This window comes from Zootoca vivipara, chromosome 7 (genome assembly GCF_963506605.1).
Source record: "Zootoca vivipara chromosome 7, rZooViv1.1, whole genome shotgun sequence".
In the NCBI taxonomy this organism is placed as follows: Eukaryota; Metazoa; Chordata; class Lepidosauria; order Squamata; family Lacertidae; genus Zootoca; species Zootoca vivipara.
This window is the reverse complement of record NC_083282.1, coordinates 15,276,050-15,298,817: the sequence shown is the minus strand read 5'-3', so window position 1 is coordinate 15,298,817 and position 22,768 is coordinate 15,276,050. Positions and strand designations below refer to the sequence as shown.

At 41.6% G+C, this 22,768-nt stretch overlaps 1 protein-coding gene across 3 annotated transcripts in view; it reads left to right on the top strand.

The window, feature by feature from the left end:
• DENND1B (DENN domain containing 1B) overlaps positions 1-22,768 on the top strand; it is a 190,726-nt gene that overhangs the window by 131,562 nt on the left and 36,396 nt on the right. For all 3 annotated transcript variants that reach the window (XM_035123797.2, XM_035123795.2, XM_035123796.2), the window contains 4 exons: positions 1,864-1,964; positions 7,069-7,114; positions 9,322-9,423; positions 17,464-17,589. In XM_035123797.2, coding sequence (XP_034979688.1) covers positions 1,864-1,964; positions 7,069-7,114; positions 9,322-9,423; positions 17,464-17,589 — 375 coding nt within the window. The remainder of the gene's footprint in view (positions 1-1,863; positions 1,965-7,068; positions 7,115-9,321; positions 9,424-17,463; positions 17,590-22,768) is intronic.

Below are 22,768 nucleotides of genomic sequence, written 5' to 3'. Positions count from 1 at the left end.
AAGAGTCAGTCTTCTACTTTTGTGCACATCAGAGTTTTTGGAAATAATAATAATAATAATAATAATAATAATAATAATAATAATAATTTATTATTTATACCCCACCCATCTGACTCGGTTTCCCCAGCCACTCTGGGCAGCTTCCAACAGAAGAATAAAATAATCGATTAAAGATTAAAAGCCTCCCTAAACAGGGCTGCCTTCAGATGTCTCCTAAAAGTCTGGTAGTTGTTTTCCTTTTTGACATCTGTTGGGAGGGCGTTCCACAGGGCGGGCACCACTACCAAGAAGGCCCTCTGCCTGGTTCCCTGCAACTTGGCCTCTCGCAACGAGGGAACTGCCAGAAGGCCCTCGGCACTGGACCTCAGTGTCTGGGCAGAATGATGGGGGTGGAGATGCTCCTTTAGGTATACAGGACCGAGGCCGTTTAGGGCTTTGAAGGTCAGCACCAACACTTTGAATTGTGCTCGGAAACATACTGGGAGCCAATGTAGATCTTTCAAGACCGGTGTTATGTGGTCTCGGTGGCCGCTCCCAGTCACCAGTCTAGCTGCCGCATTCTGGATTAGTTGTAGTTTCCAGGTCACCTTCAAAGGTAGCCCCACATAGAGCACATTGCAGTAGTCCAAGCGAGAGATAACTAGAGCATGCACCACTCTGGCGAGACAGTCCACAGGCAGGTAGGGTCTCAGCCTGCGTACCAGATGGAGCTGAGAGACAGCTGCCCTGGGCACAGAATTGACCTGCGCCTCCATGGACAGCTGTGAGTCCAAAATGACTCCCAGGCTACGCACCTGGTCCTTCGGTGGCACAGTTACCCCATTCAGGACCAGGGAGTCCTCCATACCTGCCCACCTCCTGTCTCCCATAAACAGTACTTCTGTCTTGTCAGGATTCAACCTCAATCTGTTAGCTGCCATCCAACCTCCAACCGCCTCCAGACACTCACACAGGACTTTCACTGCTTTCACTGGTTCTGATTTAAAAGAGAGGTAGAGCTGGGTATCATCTGCATACTGATGAACACCCAACCCAAACCCCCTGATGATCTCTCCCAGCGGCTGCATGTAGATGTTAAAAAGCATGGGGGAGAGTACAGAACCCTGAGGCACCCCACAAGTGAGAGCCCAGGGGTCTGAACACTCACCCCCCACCACCACTTTCTGAACACGACCCAGGAGGAAGGAGCGGAACCACTGTATGACAGTGCCCCCAGCTCCCAACTTCTCTAGACGGTCCAGAAGGATGTTATGGTCGATGGTGTCAAAAGCCGCTGAGAGATCCAGCAGAACTAGGAAACAGCTCTCACCTTTGTCCCTAGCCCCCCGGAGATCATCAACCAGTGCAACCAAGGCAGTTTCAGTCCCATGATGAGGCCTGAATCCCGATTGGAAGGGATCCAAATGGTCCGCATCCTCCAGGCGTGCTTGGAGTTGTCTAATAATCCTGGGCAATGATAGCAGCCCAAGGAGGAAATTACATCCTCTGCTGTGATCATAGTCTGAATAGTACCTGAGTATGGGAGGGCGACAGAACTAGTTGCCTTTGTCACTTTCTGTGGCAGTATTGTTCCTGTAGATTCATGTCTGAAGAAAAATAATTGTTTGAGAAAGGCTTGCAAATCTGAATCTGCTCATTTTGAAATGAGAACACAACTGTTTCTCTATGCCTTTCTATATGAGAATGTGATTAATTGTGGTGTTGCCTTTATATTGTTTATATTCATATGACATTCATTCAGATGTTTTAGATACATCTCAGTTCTTGGTAAAATGTATTCGGTGTTGTAAACTTCTTTTCTTGGTGTTAAAATCAGGAATTTGTTACTTTGTTTTCAGCTCTGTGTTTTGTTTTTACTTGTAGTTAACTGCTTGCATTCATGGGTCATCTGCATTGCTATATCCAATGTACTGGCAACACATATACATCCCAGTGCTCCCTCCACACCTGCTGGACTACTGCTGGTAAGATAGAAAAAATATATTATTTCCCACTATGGTGACAATCCTTTGCATGCTTTACTAGAAGGCAGCCCCACTGAACACAGTGGGACTTCCTTCTGATTAAACATGCATCAAATTGCATTGTGTGATAATTATAAAGCATTATAAAATGCACTCCTATAGATTGCTTGTTATTATTTCCAACTTATAGATCGGAACCGACTTGCCTAATGCTGCCCAGTTACAAAGCAGCAGGACTTGGATTCAAACCCAGATTTAAATTCAACATTGATCATTGGTTCGCTGACTAAAACGTGACCACATTCAACAATGAATTCTCTTTTAAGCCAGCAAAACTGAATGTCATATGCAGCAGTTTCTGCATATACAAAGTGGCATTCCGCCAGCCCAAGTAATCTATTCACATTCGCAAGGTGTGCCATTACAAAGATATCCTTGACATTTCTGATGTTTGTGAGCAGTATGGAAGTCATAAGTGACTTTTTCAGCCACTGTTTCTTTCTGTCATATTTACCCAAGAAGGAGCGAGTACTAAGGTGGTTTGTAGGTAGTTTGCTGCCAGAATTATCTACATTCTGGGAAAATATTGTTGCAGTTCAGCTCATTCTAGCTTCCCCTGCTTTATCCAACACCCCCTACTGGTTCGTGATACAGTATCATTGTGTCTCAGGTGAACCTGGTGTTAGGTCATCTGTGCCTACGATGCATGTCATGAATGAGGGACATAAATTGGTCCCAGCACACATTCCCTATGTTGCAAGTCATTCCCCTGCTGAATCCCTTCTGTGACCCTTGTATTTTGCTGGCCACGTGCATCTGAGCACAAAAGACTATGCTATGACAGATAATCAATACCATCAAAATGGGCACCTGTTTGGGAAAATGCAGGGCAAGCTGCATGCAATATGAACTTATATATAAGTATGTAAAAACAATATTGGGGGAGCTCCCGACTTCGGTTTCAGATCACTTTGATTGTTCTATTTATGTGCAGTGGCTGTTGAAAATCCATAAATGCAGAAAGGAGTGGGTTGTGTTCTCTCATAAGGGAGAAAGCCTATCAAGGGATGCTGAAGGACTTGTGTTAGATAACCAATAGAGCAATGCAACTATTGTGGATATTCTGCAAATAATGGCTACCCAAAAATTATTTGCAGAATATGCACAATAGTTGCATATATTAGGATTATCAGATCCTTGAGCTTCCAAGTGGTGAATGGGCTTTTGTCATTTGATTAAGAGAGTTTTGCTCGGAGACCACTTGTGACAACTTTGCGAGGCACTTCAGGGACAAAATCTCTTGGATTTGGACAGAGTTGGATGCCACGGTTAGATCAAGTCTAATGGAGGCATCCAGAGTGGTGCCGAGTTCCTTTAAAGAAGTACAGCCTCAGGCATGCTTGGGAGACAGTGATTACTTGTATCCAGTATAGTCCGTCTTCAGGTCTAGCCATGGTACTGAAGTTGCCCTGGTTGCTTTCCCTGATTGATTACATTTGTCAGAAAAGGGGGGAGGAGTGTGACTCTGCTTTTTCTCCTTGATCTCTTGGTGGTTTTTGATACTGCTGGGTGTCTCAGAGAACTGGGGGCTTGGCAGCATTGTACTTTGGTGGTACCTCCTGGGTCATGTCCAGAAAGTAGTTATGGGAGGCTATTGTTCAGCACCATGGGAGTGGTCCTGTTGTTTCCTGCAGGGTTCCATCTTGTTTCCCATGCTATTTAATATAAATATATGTATATGAAGCTGGTAGCTGTCACCAGGAGATTTGGAGTATAATGTCATCCATATGTGGGTGAAACCCATCTCTATTTCCCTGCTCCATCTGAATCAAGAGAGGCAGCTGATATGTTAGACCAGTGTCTGGAGATGGCGATGAACTAGATGTGAGCCAGTAAATTGAAGCTGAATCCTGAAAAGACAGAGGTGTTAGGTGTCACGAGTTCTCAAGTCCAGGAGGTGGGGAGATAGCCTGTCCTAGATGGGGTTGCACATCCCTGGAAGGATCAGGCCCATAACTTGGGTGTGATTCTTGATTCAGCCTTGTAACCTGAGGCTCAGGTGGCCTTGGAATGCTCCCCCCCCCAAGCTCCTGCTGGTTCACCAGTTCTGACCCCTTTTGAACAGATATGACTTGGCCCAGGGTACTCCATGCCTTGGTAACTTCCAGATGGGATTATTGCAATGCACCCGATGTGGAGCTGGCCCATGCTCATCCCTGATGCAGTGACCAGATTACTGGCTGGGTTTCCTTTAAAACTCACATAATCCCTGTTTTAAAACAGCTGTTCTGGCTGCCAGTTTGATTCTGGGCCCAATTCAAGGTGCTAACTCTAGTGTTTAAAGTCCTAAATCAGGGGTAGGCAACCTAAGGCCCGTGGGCCGGATGCGGCCCAATTGCCTTCTCAATCCGGCCCGCAGATGGTCCAGGAATCAGTGTGCTTTTACATGAGTAGAATGTGTCCTTTTATTTAAAATGCATCTCTGGGTTATATGTGGGGCATAGGAATTCATTCATTATTTCCCCCCCAAAATATAGTCCGGCCCACCAAATGGTCTGAGGAACGGTAGACCGGACCATGGCTGAAAAAGGTTGCTGACCCATGCCCTAAATGATTTAGGCCTCAAGTGTCTGAAAGACTGCCTCCTTCCCTACATACTCTTTTGGGTGTTAAGATTAGCATAAGTGGCCTTCTTGGTAGTTCCTCTACCCTCAGCTGTTTTGAAGGGATGGATGATAAATATTTTTTATTTATTTATGCCCTGCCCATCCGGCTGGGTTTCCCCAAACACTCTGGGCGGCTTACAGAAGTAGGCTCTGCCTGCAAAAGTGTGTCTGGATCCTTCATTGTACAGCTACCATCATATGCCAAAGATGTACCTTTTTACCCTGGCCTTTGACATTTAAGGTATATATTTTTAGGACCCACTCTGGTTATGATTCCAAGTTGTTTTAAACTGCTTTTAATACTGTGTATACTGTTATTTTATACTGTATTTAATACTGTTATTGCTGTCACCTCCCATGGATGGTTAATAAAGCTAATCATAATAATTACTTTGGAGGTGGCCAAGAGGAGGGAGGAGCTCAAATAATTGATGTAGTAGAGCACTTCTGGAAACAATAAGAGCTACCAGCATTTTGAGACTTCAGATACAGTATGTGAAATTAGACTTCCAGTACTGAAGAAAAGAAACAATGTATAACCAAAACTCTTCGTAGCAGTTCAGCAGGGCATAACATTGTCGTGGAGATTTGATCTATTTTAAAGTGCAATAATTTCAAATACACACTGTGACACAAGTGAAAGAGAATTTTCCTGCATATATTCAATATCATTTCTATTAATTTCCTGTAGTTTTATCATATAGGTTGTAATAACTGATCGTGAAAAGGGACGCGGGTGGTGCTGTGGTCTAAACCACAGAGCCTAGGGCTTGCCAATCAGAAGGTCAGTGGTTCAAATCCCCGCGACGGGGTGAGCTCCCATTGTTTGGTCCCAGCTCCTGCCAACCTAGCAGTTTGAAAGCATGTCAAAGTGCAAATAGATGAATAGGTACCACTCCAGCGAGAAGGTAAACGGTGTTTCTGTGTGCTGCTCTGGTTTGCCAGAAGCGGCTTAGTCATGCTGGCCACATGACCCGGAAGCTGTATACGGACAAACGCTGGCTCCCCCGGCCTATAGAGCGAAATGAGTGCCGCAACCCCAGAGTCATCCGCGACTGGACCTAATGGTCAGGGGTCCCTTTATCTTTACTAACTGATAGTGAAGTGACAAGATTACTCATAACAACAGTTACATATATCTAATCACCAAAGAGAATGATTGTGTCATCATATGTCACATTATGTCATTTTCTTTGGGCACAGTCCCGCCTTCCCCATGGGGAGTTTTTCAGTGAAATTTTCAGTTGGATGTTAGATGCCATGACTTTCTGATCAATTAGCAAGGAGCAAAGGAGAATGAGTCAGACTAGACCCCAGGTTTAGCCACTCCATACATGGATTGTCTTGGTTAATTCCCTCGATTCCTCACCATGAAGCACTCAGTGTGAGTGGGTAATGTGTGGAGTCTTTGGATAGCCTAGTGCAGCTTTCCTCTAACCTTGTGTGCTCCAGGTCTTTTGAAATAGAAAACCCATCAGCTCTAGTCAATGTGACCCAAAGCTGATGGAAAATGTATTCCAAAATATCAGAAGAGCACCAGATTGGGGGAGACTAGTCTGGTGGTATGAATGGAGGTTTGCTATGTCATCACACTCTGCCCCTGCACACAGAGGGCAGGATTACTCCATACTATAGTGACACTTCACATGGCAAGCTTAACCTAAGAAAATATCCTTCTGTAATAGCTGAACTCTGATTTTAAATTTTTTACTGTATGGTTTTATTATTGTAAGCTGCTCTGATTCTTTAAAAAACAAATAGTCCTTCCTATATAAATACTTTTTATAACAGGTAGGTAGCCGTGTTGGTCTGAGTCGAAGCAAAATAAAAAAACTCCTTCAGTAGCACCTTAAAGATCAACTAAGTTTATATTTTGGTATGAGCTTTCGTGTGCATGCACACGAAAGCTCATACCAAAATATAAACTTAGTTGGTCTTTAAGGTGCTACTGAAGGAGTTTTTTTATTTTACTTTTTATAAATTGTGTTGAAATGAATAATTAGGAAATCAACTTGAATATGCTGGGCTGAAACTGGGAGGGGGGAAAGTGCTATAATAAATGAAAGCTTGTGTATACCGGAGTATCCTCTGGACCAGATATCTCCAGCCTTTTGAGACCCGAGACCCACTTTTAAACCAAACATGCATTTAGGGACCCATTTCTTAATTTCTACCATATATTTTCATGGTGGCAATTCTCCTGTTGTGACTCACCTTGGATCACGGCACAACCCACTTGTGGATCCTGACCTGCAATTGAAGATGAGATCTCTAGACCAATTGCCATTCTTAAATATTCACTGGCACACTACCATTGACAGTTGCAAACTACCATCTTACAGTAGCTTTGCAGGCAAATACGGCAAAGTGATTAGAGATGCTAGTATTTTAGGTTTTCTAACTGTAGTTCACTTTGTTTCATTTTCTTTTAATTTCAGTGCACCCATGCCATACCTGATTGGAGTTCACTTCAGTTTAATGGAGGTGAGTCAGGCTGCCTTTTCATTTCTCTATGCATTTGGCGCATGAGCATATATATGAGGTTTGTTCTCCTACAACTTCCTCCTTTGTCCTGAAAAGTATTCAGAGTGAAAAAAAGTGAAGCTGTCTTCAGCAGAAATTTGAAAAGTAACCCTGGCATTATTGCAGGAGATGAACTGGAAACGACTGTACGGAAAGTGGGTCCCTTCAGCCACATGTCTTTTATTTGGTATCCTGTGTTGCTGGAAAATGGAATTAGATGGGGGGGATTCACATTTTCAGTAGCTGCAGTGTACGAGTACATTTCTTCGGGTGAACCACTGAACCTATCCTGAATATTCCTCAGCCTGTTTTTGTCCTTCATTTGTGGTCCTCTTCAGCATGGGCTTTTGCTAGCACTGCAACAGTCACTTTGTGCTCCGCTCTTTTAGCAGCATCTAGGCCTCTAATGGGACGCGGGTGGCGCTGTGGGTTAAACCACAGAGCCTAGGGCTTGCCGATCAGAAGGTCGGCGGTTCGAATCACCGCAACGGGGTGAGATCCCGTTGCTCGGTCCCTGCTTCTGCCAACCTAGCAGTTTGAAAGCATATCAGAATGCAAGTAGATAAATAGGTACCGCTCCGGCGGGAAGGTAAAGAGTATTTCCGTGCGCTGCTCTGGTTCGCCAGAAGCGGCTTAGTCATGGTGGCCACATGACCCGGAAGCTGTATACCGGCTCCCTTGGCCAGTAAAGCGAGATGAGCGCCGCAACCCCAGAGTCGTCCGCGACTGGACCTAATGGTTAGGGGTCCCTTTACCTAGGCCTCTAATATGGAAGGAGGGGGTAACTGGAAAGGAAAGAGAACCAGCTCCTTGTGATATGCTAGTGTTATTATTTATTATATATTGCTTCTTAAAATATGTAGCTCGTGAGTGAATACTGATTTTTTTAAGCTAGCTAGTGTTTGTGTGTGTACAACTGGTTGCTTGGTAACAAGTAAGTTACATGTGTGATTTTTTTTCTGATATTTCTTATTCAGATATTATATAGCATGTTGTCAAGTAGAGAAGTATATATATATATATATTTTAGGAAGTAATCTATGTCTTGGCAAGTTTGAAGAATTACACCTATCATACAGCTGCCTTGGAAGGACTGGTGCTTATTTTGTTGTTTTAGCTGGAATATGATAGAACTTTTTCCTAAGGAATTTGAAAGCATCAGTCAGTTGCATGAACTTGAGTGAGATTCATCACAGGTGATTCATAACTGCAGATTTATTTGGCTCTCTTAATTTAATTTATGGTACCTACTTTTGATAGCCCCCCTCTTACCCCAATTTGTCAGAAGGCAAAGAAAGTGCTCCAAGATGGCACCATGGAAACTTCTTTGCTTGTAGTTCAGTTAGTAACTGTAGTGGCCTGTGGGCCTGAGCAGATTCTTCAACCTCAACTTCTTTGGACTGGTCATGTTGTGCAGATGCCTGATTATCGTCTCCCAAAGCAACTACTCTATTCCAAACTTAAAAATGGAAAGCGTAATGCTGGTAGTCAACCAAAGAGGTTTAAAGACTCTCTCAAGGCAAATCTAAAAAAATGTAGTATAAACACAGACAGCTGGGAAACACTGGCCTGCGAGCGCTCCAATTGCAGAACAGCCTTTACCAAAGTTATCATGGACTTTGAAGACGCTTGAACTCAGGAAGAAAGGGAGAAATGTGCTAAGAGGACGGCATGCTTGGCAAACCCTCACTGTGATCGACTCCCGCCCGGAAACCTATGTCCTCACTGTGGTAAGGAGGTGTGGATCCAGAATTGGCCTCCACAGTCACTTACGGACTTACTATTAAAACCCTGTTCTGGAAGACAATCTTACTCAGCTACGAGTGATCGCCAAAGCAGAAAGAAGAAGAATTCAGTGGCATACTGTATCTGATCCTAGAGAACTATACAACCCCCATGATAGTGGGATTTGTTTAATCCCACTTAAAGCCATGTAAGATAGCAGACATTGCCATATCTTCTAGTGATTAATTCCATAAATTAATTTTGTGTTGTGTAAAGATTCTCTGCTGGCCCTTAGTACAAGAAAAAGCAGGCTAGGAAAATATTGCCATATTTCTTTATGTTCCTACTTTGCTGAATCCCCAGTTACCAGAAGCATTTTACCTTATTAAAATAAGCAAATGATGCATTAAGATGCTTGTAACCCATTTTGTTTCCTTGTACAGAGAGTGAAAAGTAAATCACTGGAGGATGTGGTGATGCTAAACGTTGACACAAACACTTTGGAAACTCCTTTTAATGACCTGAGCAACCTACCAAGTGAAGTGGTAAGCCTGAGAGGTTTCATTCGTTGGTTTTATCCTCTTAGCTGCTTGAATCGCTGTCGTTTTTGCCTGCTTTTACTAGCTGAAATGAAAAGAATGCCCCTTCCCCCACAAAAATAACATTATGCCACCAGCTGTATATTTCCTATTTAAGAGTGTTTGGTGTTTTTTTTTTTACCTGTTTTTGACAGTTGAGGACACGTTGAGTGGAGCATCATGCTTCGTATTGTAAAAAAAGAAAGAGAAAAAAAGATAATTATAAAGCTAGCTGCATTCATTAGGCATAGCTGCTTTAAACGCAAGAGTCTCTTCATCTCATTTTAATCATTATATTACAAAGTAGGCATTTCTGTCTGCCTAGTGGCATATCTTGCAAAAGAAGAAGAAGAAGAAGAAGAGTTTTTGAAGGCAAAAAGAAGAAGGGGGCCAATTATCGGCTTCTGGTTCCCTGCCACCTGCCAGCACATCTCCTTTTAATTAATGATCTGATGACACTGGTCAATATAATAAGAAATGCTTGTACAGTTGGGGTCAGAAAATGCACACTTTGATCTCATTCAACTTTCTGAAACATTTATTTGTTTTCTCTAAATTATTTCAGTTTTATTTTAATCTCTTCTATCCTGCTGAGGGCTGCATGAACTGAAAATCCCACTCTGTTTGTCATTTGCTTTGGCAGAGCAAAGACTGCTTACTTATAATTCTATTTGTAAATTAAACTGCAAACCCAGTTTGTCATAAAAGACATTGGATCCTTTTGAAAATGACGAAAACTGTCTTTTGTCTGTAAAGGAAGATAAATTAAATGCCAGTTCCTCCTGGACTTTGATCTTATAGAGATTTTCCCCTCCTGCTGCTTATAATGGAACATATTCTACATTTCATGTTAAATAAGATCTCTCCCCCCAAAATAGCATTTTACTTTCCCTTGCTATCCTGCATCATGGTTTTGAAAAAAAAAATGCTCAACTTATCATATTGTGTGCATTTTTGAGGCAGAATTTAGTAAAAGCTGTTGTTACATATCTAGATGTTGGTAAATGTTCCATAATGAGAATGAAATAATAATCTATTATTCATAAAATGAGTGTTAGGTTTTATGTGCTTTTTAAGAAATATACCACAGTTCAAGGCAATAGGACACTGAAGGCATTTTAATGTTTTTTATTTTCATTGTAAATTAATTTGAGACCACAAGATATTTAGTTCCTGTATTAAATTATCATATACTTTTTGGAGTAATTAATCTTGACCAGAAGCAGATTAAATATTCAGCTGAATACATTTGTTCTTTGCTGTTGGGTGGGAGTGGGGGCAGAGAAAAGAAACAAAAATGGGTGTTTTCTCGACTGATTGTGGCGCTCAAATTATTTTTAGATGTATAACCCACCTTATCCACAAGTCTACTTATTCTCATAAATTTGAATCTATTTTATTGTGCCAAAACAAGCCATTCATTCCTTAAATATAATACATATATGTTGATCTTGCCGTCTGAATCACCAAAATGAAATTAGCTTATTAGACCCTGAAGCTAGAGTAGTTTCAAAGCGCATGCAGAGTTCTGAACACACAGGGGACTCTCAGTTCTCTTTTGTGAACAGCAGAATGCACTTTGCACCCAGTGGGGATTTCCCATTACATAGGGTTTTTTTTTTGTGTGTGTGTCTATAGGCTACAACCCAGCTTTCCTTATGCTCACTAGTCAAAACTGGCTAGAAGGATTGTGTAAACTTATGCAAAATGATGGGCGAGTCACAACTTCATCATGCGAATTTTATAGTTTCCTTAATGACAATATCTTGGCTTGGAAAATGTTGCCCAGCACTTTTCCATGGGAGGAAACAACATTTCTTCGGCCCATTTTACACACACCATAGTTAACAACTAACATAGTACTAATAGCAACTAAGTACAATTTCTGCATCCCTGTATGCCTTTTTTTCCTAACTGAAAAAATATATACACAGAGATTTCCTAAAACAAGTACATCCAGTGGGGAGATGTCTGAGGCTTTTGAATAATCTCACCAAGATACCCTGGATTAAATATGGTACCTTAAGGCCCTAGGTACTTCAAATGCCATATTTACTCAAGTTGAATGAAACATCAAATCGAATGCGCACCTCAATTCCCAGAACCTTGAAACCCCAATTTTTTTTTTTTGCTGGCAAATGTAAATGTGCCGTCTGATCTAATGCACACCTTAATTTTCACAATGCAATTTGGACAAAAAAGTGAGTGTTATATTCAAGTAAATACGGGAACTCACCAAGCTCTTACATGAGCAGACTAACTTTTTCACACGGTATGTGGATTGGATTCTTGTACTTCTCTGAATGGGGACAAATAGTAAGTGAAAACACTTCAACCTTTTTGGATCAGTGTCTGCAACTACATGCAAGCCTACAAGCTACTAATATTAATTAGGTTTTCTTGTATTCACTCAGTAAACAACAGGCATTTTACAAAGGTGCATCATTGTATAAAATATATAGCAAAATAAGGAAATACCTTATGTATATTCCATAATTCAATCCGCCCCCCTCTGCTAAAACAAGGTTTGTTTTGTTATTTGATATTTTTACTGTCCTGATCCCTTTCATTCCAACTCTACCATAAAAACCTTCCTCATGCTAATTTGTTAATTAAAAACACATACAGGCGTAGGCTATGTGCACTGTGCAGCTATGCAGCCTCTACAGACTTTTTACTTGATAAAGGGCAACACTGTATTATTCAACAGTAAGAGTAAGTATTCATATGCCTGTATCAGTGTTGACAGTAAATTGCAACAATATTGTTGACATTCTATTGAGTAACCAAAAAAATTGATGCCAAATTTTATAAGTATTTACACAATTATTTAACATACGTAGATGTAAATATATACCTGCATATATGACATAAGGCTCATAATTTTATATCTTTAATCTCTCATTGCCGACCTTTATATTCAAAAAGATAAAAAAGAGTAGCAGTGAAGGCAACTGAAAAATGAAGGATACACCTATGAAGTTTAACTGCCATCGTCTAAAGACTAATTTAATTTTCTTTTTTTAAAAAAGGTTTCCTTAAACAGTAATGATCTCAAATTAGAATGGCTTTTTAATCTTTTCAGTGACTTCTGATTCCCCCCCCCCCCGCCCCGCATGAAGGCTAAAGCTTATATCATTATATAAAGTTTATATCTACTGTTCAGCCTACAGTAGTTTTAACAGCATATGTTCTCAGTGCTGTTTAATATGGAAATGTCTCACTTATTGTGGACGGTTTTTCATTCTAAAGAAAAAGTTATCAGTTGAAATCTGAAAAACATTACTGTTCGGCATTGTGCCTAATCAACTCTTTAATAAATTACCTGAGACTTAACGGGCCTTTTTAAATCATTCGCCAAAGCATCTAAATTATACTTACAGGCTAGATGACTTTCTATGCATGTGAACTCTATTAGTTTGTCAGATTGACCAGTGGTCTCGACTGTTCAGAGGTCAGCGGTCACAGTTGTCCTGAATTACCCGTCCTTTTTTTCATGTGGACCCTCTGCTGTGTTGTGTGCTGTAATCTTCTTAATGGCTTCATTCCAATATTCACACATAATATTTTAGATTTATTGACTGTTAGTAATACTACCATGCCAGTAGCAGTTCCGCTACTCCTAAGGTATTCAAAATTGGAAAAATAAATCAAAGTAAGGCTTTTCGGGAATCCTTTGTTTCTCTTTCAGGAGGAAAAAGCCCTATTCCTGTCTTCTGCCAAACATACTTGGCTTTTGCAATACATCATTTCACTGTGCATTTGTCTCACACTTGAGAGATATAGCCTCCTCCCCTAAATGAATAGTGGCTTCATTAAGAACAGAAGTTTACTTTTGATACAGTAGTTTAATAATTCTCATTAGTTTTTCTTGTATGCCAGTTAGATTGGAGTGTGGTGGAAATCAGTAGGGATGAGAATCAAGCAACCTGATTCATGATTCTAAGGTTTTTATGTCAACAGAGTGTAGTAAATGTGTGAGAGTGAATCTATGTGTATGTCTTTGTAGTGTGTGTGTGTATGTTTAATCTGAAGTACCAACATAGTGTTCATCTCTTAATACGTAGTGTTGAATTCATTTTATTTCTTTATTTAAAGTATTTGTATACTGTGTTTGGAGGCAAAGTCCTCCTGAAGTGGCTTACAAATGATTAAAATCCGAACTGCACAGGTAAAACAATAGCAAGTGAAAGCCATGTTTGTAACATACATAACAGATGCAAATGGAAACAGTTCATTTATTGGACCATATTGTATCTGTTTTGCAGAGATATAATAATAATAATAATAATAATAATAATAATAATAATAATAATAATAATAATAAACACCCTGCCCATCTCGCTGGGTTTTCCCAGCCACTCTGGGCAGCTTCCAACAGAAAAATAAAATAAATAATCTACAGTATTAAACATTAAAAGCATCCCTAAACAGGGCTGCCTTCAGATGTCTTCTGAAAATCTGGTAACTGTTTTTCTCTTTGACATCTGCTGGGAGGGCGTTCCACAGGGCGGGCGCCACTACCGAGAAGGCCCTCTGCCCGGTTCCCTGCAACTTAGCTTCTCGCAATGAGGGAACCCCCCGAAGGCCCTCAGTACAGGATCTCAGTGTCCCGGCAGAATGATGGGGGTGGAGACGCTCCTTCAGGTATATTGGACCGAGACCATTTAGGGCTTTAAAGGTCAGCACCAACACTTTGAATTGTGCTCGGAAACGTACTGGGAGCCAATGTAGATCTTTCAAGACCGGTGTTATGTGGTCTCGGCGGCCGCTCCCAGTCACCAGTCTAGCTGCTGCATTCTGGATTAGTTGTAGTTTCCGAGTCACCTTCAAAGGTAGCCCCACGTAGAGTGCATTGCAGTAGTCCAAGCGGGAGATAACTAGAGCATGCACCACTCTGGAGAGACAGTCTGTGGGCAGGTAGGGTCTCAGCCTGCGTACCAGATGGAGCTGAGAGACAGCTGCCCTGGACACAGAACTGACCTGCGCCTCCATGGACAGCTGTGAGTCCAAAATGACTCCCAGGCTGCTCACCTGGTCCTTCAGTGGCACAGTTACCCCATTCAGGACCAGGGAGTCCTCCACACCTGCCCGCCTCCTGTCCCCCACAAACAGTCTTGTCAGGATTCAACCTCAGTCTGTTAGCTGCCATCCATCTCCCAACCGCCTCCAGACACTCACACAGGACCTTCACCGCCTTCACTGGTTCTGATTTGAAAGAGAGGTAGAGCTGGGTATCATCTGCATACTGATGAACACCCAGCCCAAACCCCCTGATGATCTCTCCCAGCGGCTGCATGTAGATGTTAAAAAGCATGGGGGAGAGGACAGAACCCTGAGGCACCCCACAAGTGAGAGCCCACAAGTGAGAGACATTTTCAAAGGTGAAGCACTAGCACCAAAAAGGCTAACTCGAGTGACTGCTAATCTGATGGAACTCGGCCCATGAACTTAAGGTGTAGACAGGTTCATAGGAGATACTTTAAATAACATGATACCAAGCTATTTAGGACTTTAAAGGTTATCAGCAGCACTTTGAAGTGAACCTAGGAAGCCAATGCAACCGGTACAACATTGTTGTTCTATGCTTTGAATGCCTGGCCTCCACAAATGTCCTAGCAGCTGCACTCTGTCACAGTTCTTTACGTCAAAGAGGGAAAGCTAGGATATTCTCAGGAACGTCTTTTAATATAACACCTTATCACATGTTTATTCTACGTAGCAGCTGAAATTTGCTCCTCAATCTGCTTATCATTTAAGCCCCTTAATAAATAGCTATTAGAATATAATTACAACAAATTCTTTACACTAAAGAGCGTCCCACAGCAGGAGGACAGCAGCCACTAGTAAATTCAAGTCGATCATTCGTAGTGGGACCACTCAGCTTTTCTGAAAATGCATATCTTGTCATCTTTCTCTAAAAACTTGACATGAACTAACCTGACACAAGATTCCCTCCAGAACAAGTTCCACAGGGAGGAAAGTGCTTCAAATAGGTGGCCTTAAACCTGGTAACCACTTGCCAAGTTTCAGATGGACTTGTAACCTACAACAGGGTCTTTCTGGCTGACCTTGATGCTCACACAGAGGTTTTTTTTGGGGGGGGGGAGACACCTGTACCATAGCTGCCAACCCTCGGATTTGAAGAAAAGGAATCCTATGGGGCTTTCAACTCCCGGATATGAAAGTAAGGGAGCTGAATAAGGGAATTTCCCACAAAAAAGGGAAAGTTGACAGCACTGACCTGTACAAAGAGATGCATCTTCAGGTAACCACAGGCCAAAACCATTCAGGACTTTATAAATCAAAACCAGCACACAGAATTCAACTTGCAAGTTAATTGGTAGCTAGTGCAATTCCTTTTGGATTACGGTCAGACTGTATGGTTCCGCAGGTTATATTACCTCTTAACATGGCACTTGCATTCTGTAGCATTTTTTTGAACATACTGAAAATGTCCAATTAAAGGGGGAAAAACATTTTTGGCCATACTTCAAAGCCAGTCCCACACTGCAGTGATTGAGAAATTTACACCATATTGAGATCCTTGGAAGATAAAAAGTGGTATATAAATGTATAAATAAATAAATATAACTGCAGTTGTTATTGCACCTTGTCTTTTCAAAGGTTATATATGACATATGTATACTTTAATTTAAAAAAAAACAGCTCAGTGTAATAGTAAACTAACTATTGCATAAATTTATTTTGCAACCTTGAACTCTGTAACTTTAAAAATTGTAGATTGTAATTTTTTGTAGTTTTAAAAGACGTTTTAGTGAACATTGGTGTAGGCTCTCCATGGACTAAATGAATCAGACTCTAAACTTTTATCTGGATCTATGGAGTTTGGATATAAATTGAAAAGATCACAGCTATAGGGAAAAGACCTATACTGTAAAGGCCTTTCTGCATAGATTATGAACATCATAACTCAATATTTTCCCCCACAAAACTATAGTTATAATTGGACCCAATGGGGGTCTGTTTCTTTGATCAGATCACAGTAACCATGACTTTACACTGGAAAATGTCACTACTGTGAAGGTTTATCACCTGTAGAGCTGGTCTTTTCTCTGATGCCGTGTTCAGCTCTCATTAGCATTATTCAGAGTTTAGTTGTTAATTAGATTGATGCTTCAATTACAATCATCACTGACAAGAATAGCCGTGACTGCTTGCATGAAGAAGAAACAAAAGGATATTCATTTGTGCAGGCGTTTTTCCCCTTCAAAGTATGACATCTGCATTGCCATCTTCATATATGCATAAAGGCAGTGGCTGTAATCTCAAAATTTTGCATATGCTGCACACCGAGGCCTGATTTGCCCATCACATTAAACCACAGTTAAATGTTTAATTGTGAGTTACTGCGAACACGTTTGTCCCTCCCTGGCTTCTGCAGTCGCCTTGTGATGCAACAATTTTTTAAAAAAGCTATAGTTATCAGGGCCTGTTCAGTATCACAGTGAGACTTTTGTGAGGTCTGTTCTTGTGCGCTTGTGAGTTGGTCTCCAATAGCCATCAGTAAGAGTCCTGGGACTATATAGGGCTGCCCTGGGACTACGTAGGGCTGCCCTAAGTGACAAGCTGAGCTTCAACTGAGCCTCCCAGAAAAAAACCTTTGTAACAAAGACAAATGAAAGAAACCCGGTCGGTGCCGCCTTAGACATGTAGGCACGTGTTATGATGGAGGCAAGAAATCTGCAGTAGGAGAGGCTCACAAGCCATTTACTGTAAAATAATTAAAGCTTATTTATGTCAAGAGGCCTTGGAGAAAAAAAGAGAGCATAAACCAATTTGCATTAGCCGTTTACTATCCCCCCCTGCTTTCATTTCAATTAACAGACCAGCAGGTGTTCTTTGCAGTTAAAAAGATAAGCTATCAAGGAAGAGGATGACTTTTTGGCTGACCTGCAGACACCATGGTTTGCCTGCTGATTGGGTTCGTGTCTCTCTGTACCAATTTCTGAGGTGTTAATTTAACTGCTCCTCTCTGTCACGCAGGTCTCGGCCTTGAAAAATAAACTGAAGAAGCAGTCCACAGCTACCGGTGATGGAGTAGCCAGGGCCTTCCTGAGGGCACAAGCAGCGTTATTTGGATCCTACAGAGATGCTCTAAGATACAAACCAGTAAGCGATGCAGTTCAAGTATCCCTTTCCCATTGACTCTTAAGATTGCAAATGTTCTTAACGTCTGTGAGGAGGAATGCTAAACATCTCACCAGAGTTAGAAAAACAACAACCCTCCAGGTAAACAAGTCCGAAGGTTGGTTGTGGAAAGGCAAAGTGCAGTGAACACAAACCACAGCAGCTGTTGGTAAAAGCCTTTGTGAGCTCATGGGCCAAAACACCCAACAAATACCCCAGCATTTATGTGTCACTTTAGAGACCCAGTGTGGTTGGTATATGGAAAATGTCTGGGTGCGAGTGGCAGTTGTTTTCGGCTGTGGGCTCCCAGTTTGCAAATTAAGTTTTGATTTGCAAGCAGCCAGAACTAGCCCAGGTTCAGTTTTCCCCAACTTGCTGAATGCCAGGGGTGCCAACTTAAATAAAATATTGGGGGTTGGGGCCAGGTAAGCCCCGTCTGACACAATCAATCACATGACACAGTTCATGCTCGCCATTGGAATAGCAGTTCCCATCAACTTGGGGGAGGAGCTAGCCCCCTCAACTATTTAATCGGGGAACCAAAGACCCTAGGAGTTGGCTCCTATGCTGAATGCTGTGGCATCGATTGCTGTGAATCAACTCCTTTGCATCCTAGTATTTTGCTTAAAAGCTGGTACATTTGTAGGTTAGGTTAATATCTGTTCCTCTAGAGCAGGTGGCCAACTGTGGCCCTCCAGATGTGGTCGGACTGCAGCTTCCATCAGCCCCAGCCAGCATGACCAAAAGTTGGGGTTAGTGGGAACATCTGGCCAGCCATTGGTTAGCCACCTCTGTTCTAAAGCTAATATTTTTATAGCCCTGAAGTTCTTTACTTGGAATGTTGCGTTCCAGCCAACAGCTTGTCCATTTTTTAAAAAACCTAATGCTTTGTAACTATTTAATAATTTTAAATATTCTTTCTAGCATCACATCACTGGTGAGATAGGCCAGAAGCACTGCTTTTGTTTTTGCACGGGGGCAACTGATGCACAGATAAAATAAGTTACTATAGTTCTAAAATTGGTAATTGTGAAGCATGTGGGGTAAAAAATAGTACTAACCCAGTACTATCATACTCAAACTTACTGTGATTTTCCAAGGCTCCAAGCAAAGGTCTTTCCCAGCCTTGCTATCCGAGTTTCTCTGAACTGAAGATTAAACTTGGCACCTGAAGTATCCAAAACATTAGCTCTGCTCTTCTCCCTAACCTTGTTAGGAGGAGTAGATTTAGAAGGGTCCAGCTAAATGATATCTAGTTCAGCTATATTTAGACAAAAATAGGATAAATGTCCAAAACTATGAAAGTAGTTCAAGGGACATAATCATCTTTGCACCAAGATCAATAGTGGTTGTGCAGTAAAATGTGGCATTAACAGAACAATTGAAAAAAGATTTTTGTTCTCAAATATTTTTTCCAGTAGTAAATAGTAATTCCGATATCTTGAAAGCTTTGGATTTTGTTCTTTACCAGTACTGCAGAACTCGTCGTGATTTTGAAGTGAAAGTATAAATTCATTTTCTATGTATAAATATTTCAGCACTTTACTGAACATCCCATTTCCATTTTCTAGTGTATGCCAACATTTTGGTTCATGAAGTACTCTTGAAGTTTTTTCTCCCCCTCCTCACTATAGACCTGGTTGAGTTTTACAGTACGTTAATTGTGTGTATAAAAAAATTCTAACTAAAATCGCAGCAGACTGCTGTATAGTCTGTCCACACCCAGTAATTTTGTTCCTCTAGTTTGAAACTAAAGGCTTCTAAGACCTGCTTAGGGCAAATCTCAGTACTGCAATCCCAAATATTTAATTTGCCTCTTCTTGCACTGTTCTCTGCTTGCATTTATCAACATGAGAGGATGCTGCAGGATGTTTAATAGTTAAGAGTAAGAGACAAACAGACCTTAAGCCTTTCTCTAATTTTTCAAATCAGTAAGCCTTAGTGTTTAAACAAAGTTATGGGGGTAAATTTCTGTTTAAAATGTTAACATATGCCCCCCCCCTCTCTCTGTGTGGTTGCCTTTATTCTTGCAGAGGTACCACTATCTTTTTTCACAGCGTTATCTTTTTCTTAGCTAGCTTTCTGAAACAATGCCAGCTTTTTAAAAGTGCAATATAAATCAGGTTAGCTGTTTATGTTCCTTATAATCTTTTAAAGATGCATGTTTTTAAGAGTGGTGATTTCTTTCAGGTATTTTTCCCCTTCATGCTTTATCATGAAGACGTACACATTTATCATGCATAATGTTCCCTCCCGCTCTCCCGAGCCGTTTCACAAATTATCAAGTAGTTTTTCTGTTCTCTTTTTCTTAATAAGCTTTGTTCATAATAAATGTGGTCAAACTTCTGCCGTGGTCTCTTGTCCACTTCTTTTGACCTAGACAGCAAGATTTTCATTGACTTAATCGTTTTTGGCATAGCCTGCTACAACAGAGAAACAAAGAAAAGAAAATTAAGAATGGGAAGGATGACATACTCTCCTATTCTTATCTTTTACATAGAGTTCAGAAAAGAGCTCTGATTCTAAAATCCTCCTCCCCTATCCCACAGGACTCTACCCTCAGCTTCCCCTACTCCCCAATCTAACTTTTCCTTCTCCCTTCAGAGTAGGAGTGAAAGAAAAAGCAGAAAATTAGTTTGTGACCTACTAGTGGAAGAAGCACAATGGACAGCTTTCCCATCACACGGGTCACAACTTCACTCTGTTTTTCTTTGCCTCTAGATCAGCCTAAGAAGCACTGCTGCAGGAAAGCAGTAGCAACAGCTCTTTCCAGGGGGGTGCAGTTTAAAATAATTTGACTCCCGGTGCCTCTCTGCTTATATCCAAAATGGTTTTGAAATGAGCCTGGCTATTAAAAGAAAAAGAAAAAAAATCAGGAAATAACTTGACACATTTTTAACCTAGTCCAAGTCCTGACACTGACCCCTTCCCCCTCTGCTCCCTAGTCTCAGTCCCCCAGCTAGGAATTTCCCAGGAATTTTGGGGAGTGTGCCTTCCTTGTTTGCTGTCTCCTCTGATAGAGTCTAATTTATTTTTTATTTGTTTGTTAAATTTCTAGACTGCTTTATCTGAGGATCACAGGGCAGTTTACAATATAAACCCCCCCACAAAAATGCAAAACATAGTAACAAACAAAAACAATACCTGCTCCCTCACAGTTTAAAAGGCCACAATTCACTGAAGGTCTGAGAGAAGAAGAATGTTTTTGCATATAGGGCAACCAAAGCAGTTTCTGTGGCAAAGCCAAGCCTAAACCCCGATTGAAGTGGATCTAGAAAAAGTGAGGAGAAATTAAATAACCTTTTAATGAAAGTGAAAGAGGAAAGCGCAAAATATGGTCTGAAGCTCAACATCAAAAAAACCAAGATCATGAACCCCGTCACCTCCTGGCAAATAGAAGGGGAAGAAATGGAGGCAGTGAGAGATTTTACTTTCTTGGGCTCCTTGATCACTGCAGATGGTGACAGCAGTCACAAAATTAAAAGACACCTGCTTCTTGGGAGAAAAGCAATGACAAACCTAGACATCATCTTAAAAAGCAGAGACATCACCTTGCTGACAAAGGTCCGTATAGTTAAAGCTATGGTTTTCCCAGTAGTGATGTATGGAAGTGAGAGCTGGACCATAAAGAAGGCTGATCACCGAAGAATCGATGCTTTTGAATTATGGTGCTGGAGGAGACTCTTGAGAGTCCCATGGACTGCAAGAAGATCAAACCTATCCATTCTGAAGGAAATCAGCCCTGAGTGCTCACTGGAAGGACAGATCGTGAAGCTGAGGCTCCAATACTTTGGCCACCTCATGAGAAGAGAAGACTCCCTGGAAAAGACCCTGATGTTGGGAAAGATGGAGGGCACAAGGAGAACGGGACCACAGAGGATGAGATGGTTGGACAGTGTTCTCGAAGCTACCAACATGAGTTTGACCAAACTGTGGGAGGCAGTGGAAGACAGGAATGCCTGGCGTATATGGTCCTTGGGGTCACGAAGAGTTGGACACGACTAAACGACTAAACAACAACAGAAAATATCTATTCAAGAACCTTAGTCAGAGGTCTTTCCCAGCGATGGAACCTGGAAATGCTGCTTATTGGACCCGGTCTTTTCTCTGCACAAAGCATTGTCTCTACCCCTGTGCTTTTACATAGCTACCACATTACTGCTAGGTTTCTAAATCCATCCTGTGTGGTAAAAGGTAAAGGGACCCCTAACCGTTAAGTCCAGTCACAGACAACTCTGGGGTTGCAGCGCTCATCTTGCTTTACTGGCCAAGGGAGCCAGCGTTTGTCCGCAGACAGCTTCTAGGTCATGTGGCCAGCATGACTAAACTTCTTCTGGCGAACCAGAGCAGCGCACGGAAACACAGTTTTCCTTCCCGCCAGAGCAGCACCTATTTATCTACTTGCACTTTGACGTGCTTTTGAACTGCTAGGTTGGCAGGGGCAGGGACCAAACAACGAGAGCTCACCCCGTCACGGGGATTTGAACCGCTGACCTTCTGTTCGGCAAGCCCTAGGCCAGGCACCCCCAAACTGCGGCCCTCCAGATGTTTAGGCCTACAACTTCCATGATCCCTAGCTAACAGGACCAGTGGTCAGGGATGATGGGAATTGTAGTCCAAAACATCTGGAGGGCCGAAGTTTGGGGATGCCTGCCCTAGGCTGTGTGGTTTCTAAATCCGTCCTGTGTGAACCATGGTTAAAGAGTGACAAATAAGCGACCCTATTAGTTAAACAACAGAAACACCCAAATTGGTTTACAGAATCTCAGGCAAAAAACCAGCAATAAATGTATTACAAACTGAGCAAGTGCCTTGTTTTGCATGGAAAGAATTCTGGTTCATATTGCTTATCATATTTAGAAGCAAGAATATCTCCTCTGCTAGGCCAGATTTCCCTTTCCTTCTAATAAAATTGGATAGGTTAAGCTTTGTGCTCAAGATGATTATTCTATTTAAGTCAATGCATCAGAGTTATTTACAATGATATTAAGGCACTTACTTAAAATGTGAATGCAGCTTAAATGGAATCAGTCCTGCTGTGCCCAGCAGTCCATGAAGATGAGTTGGGGAGGGATGGAATTCTACAACAAGTGTTGTTAAAGAGGACAGATATCTTGTTTGGCGTAGATTTTTCTGGGTCCAAGTATTAGCAGTCTACTCT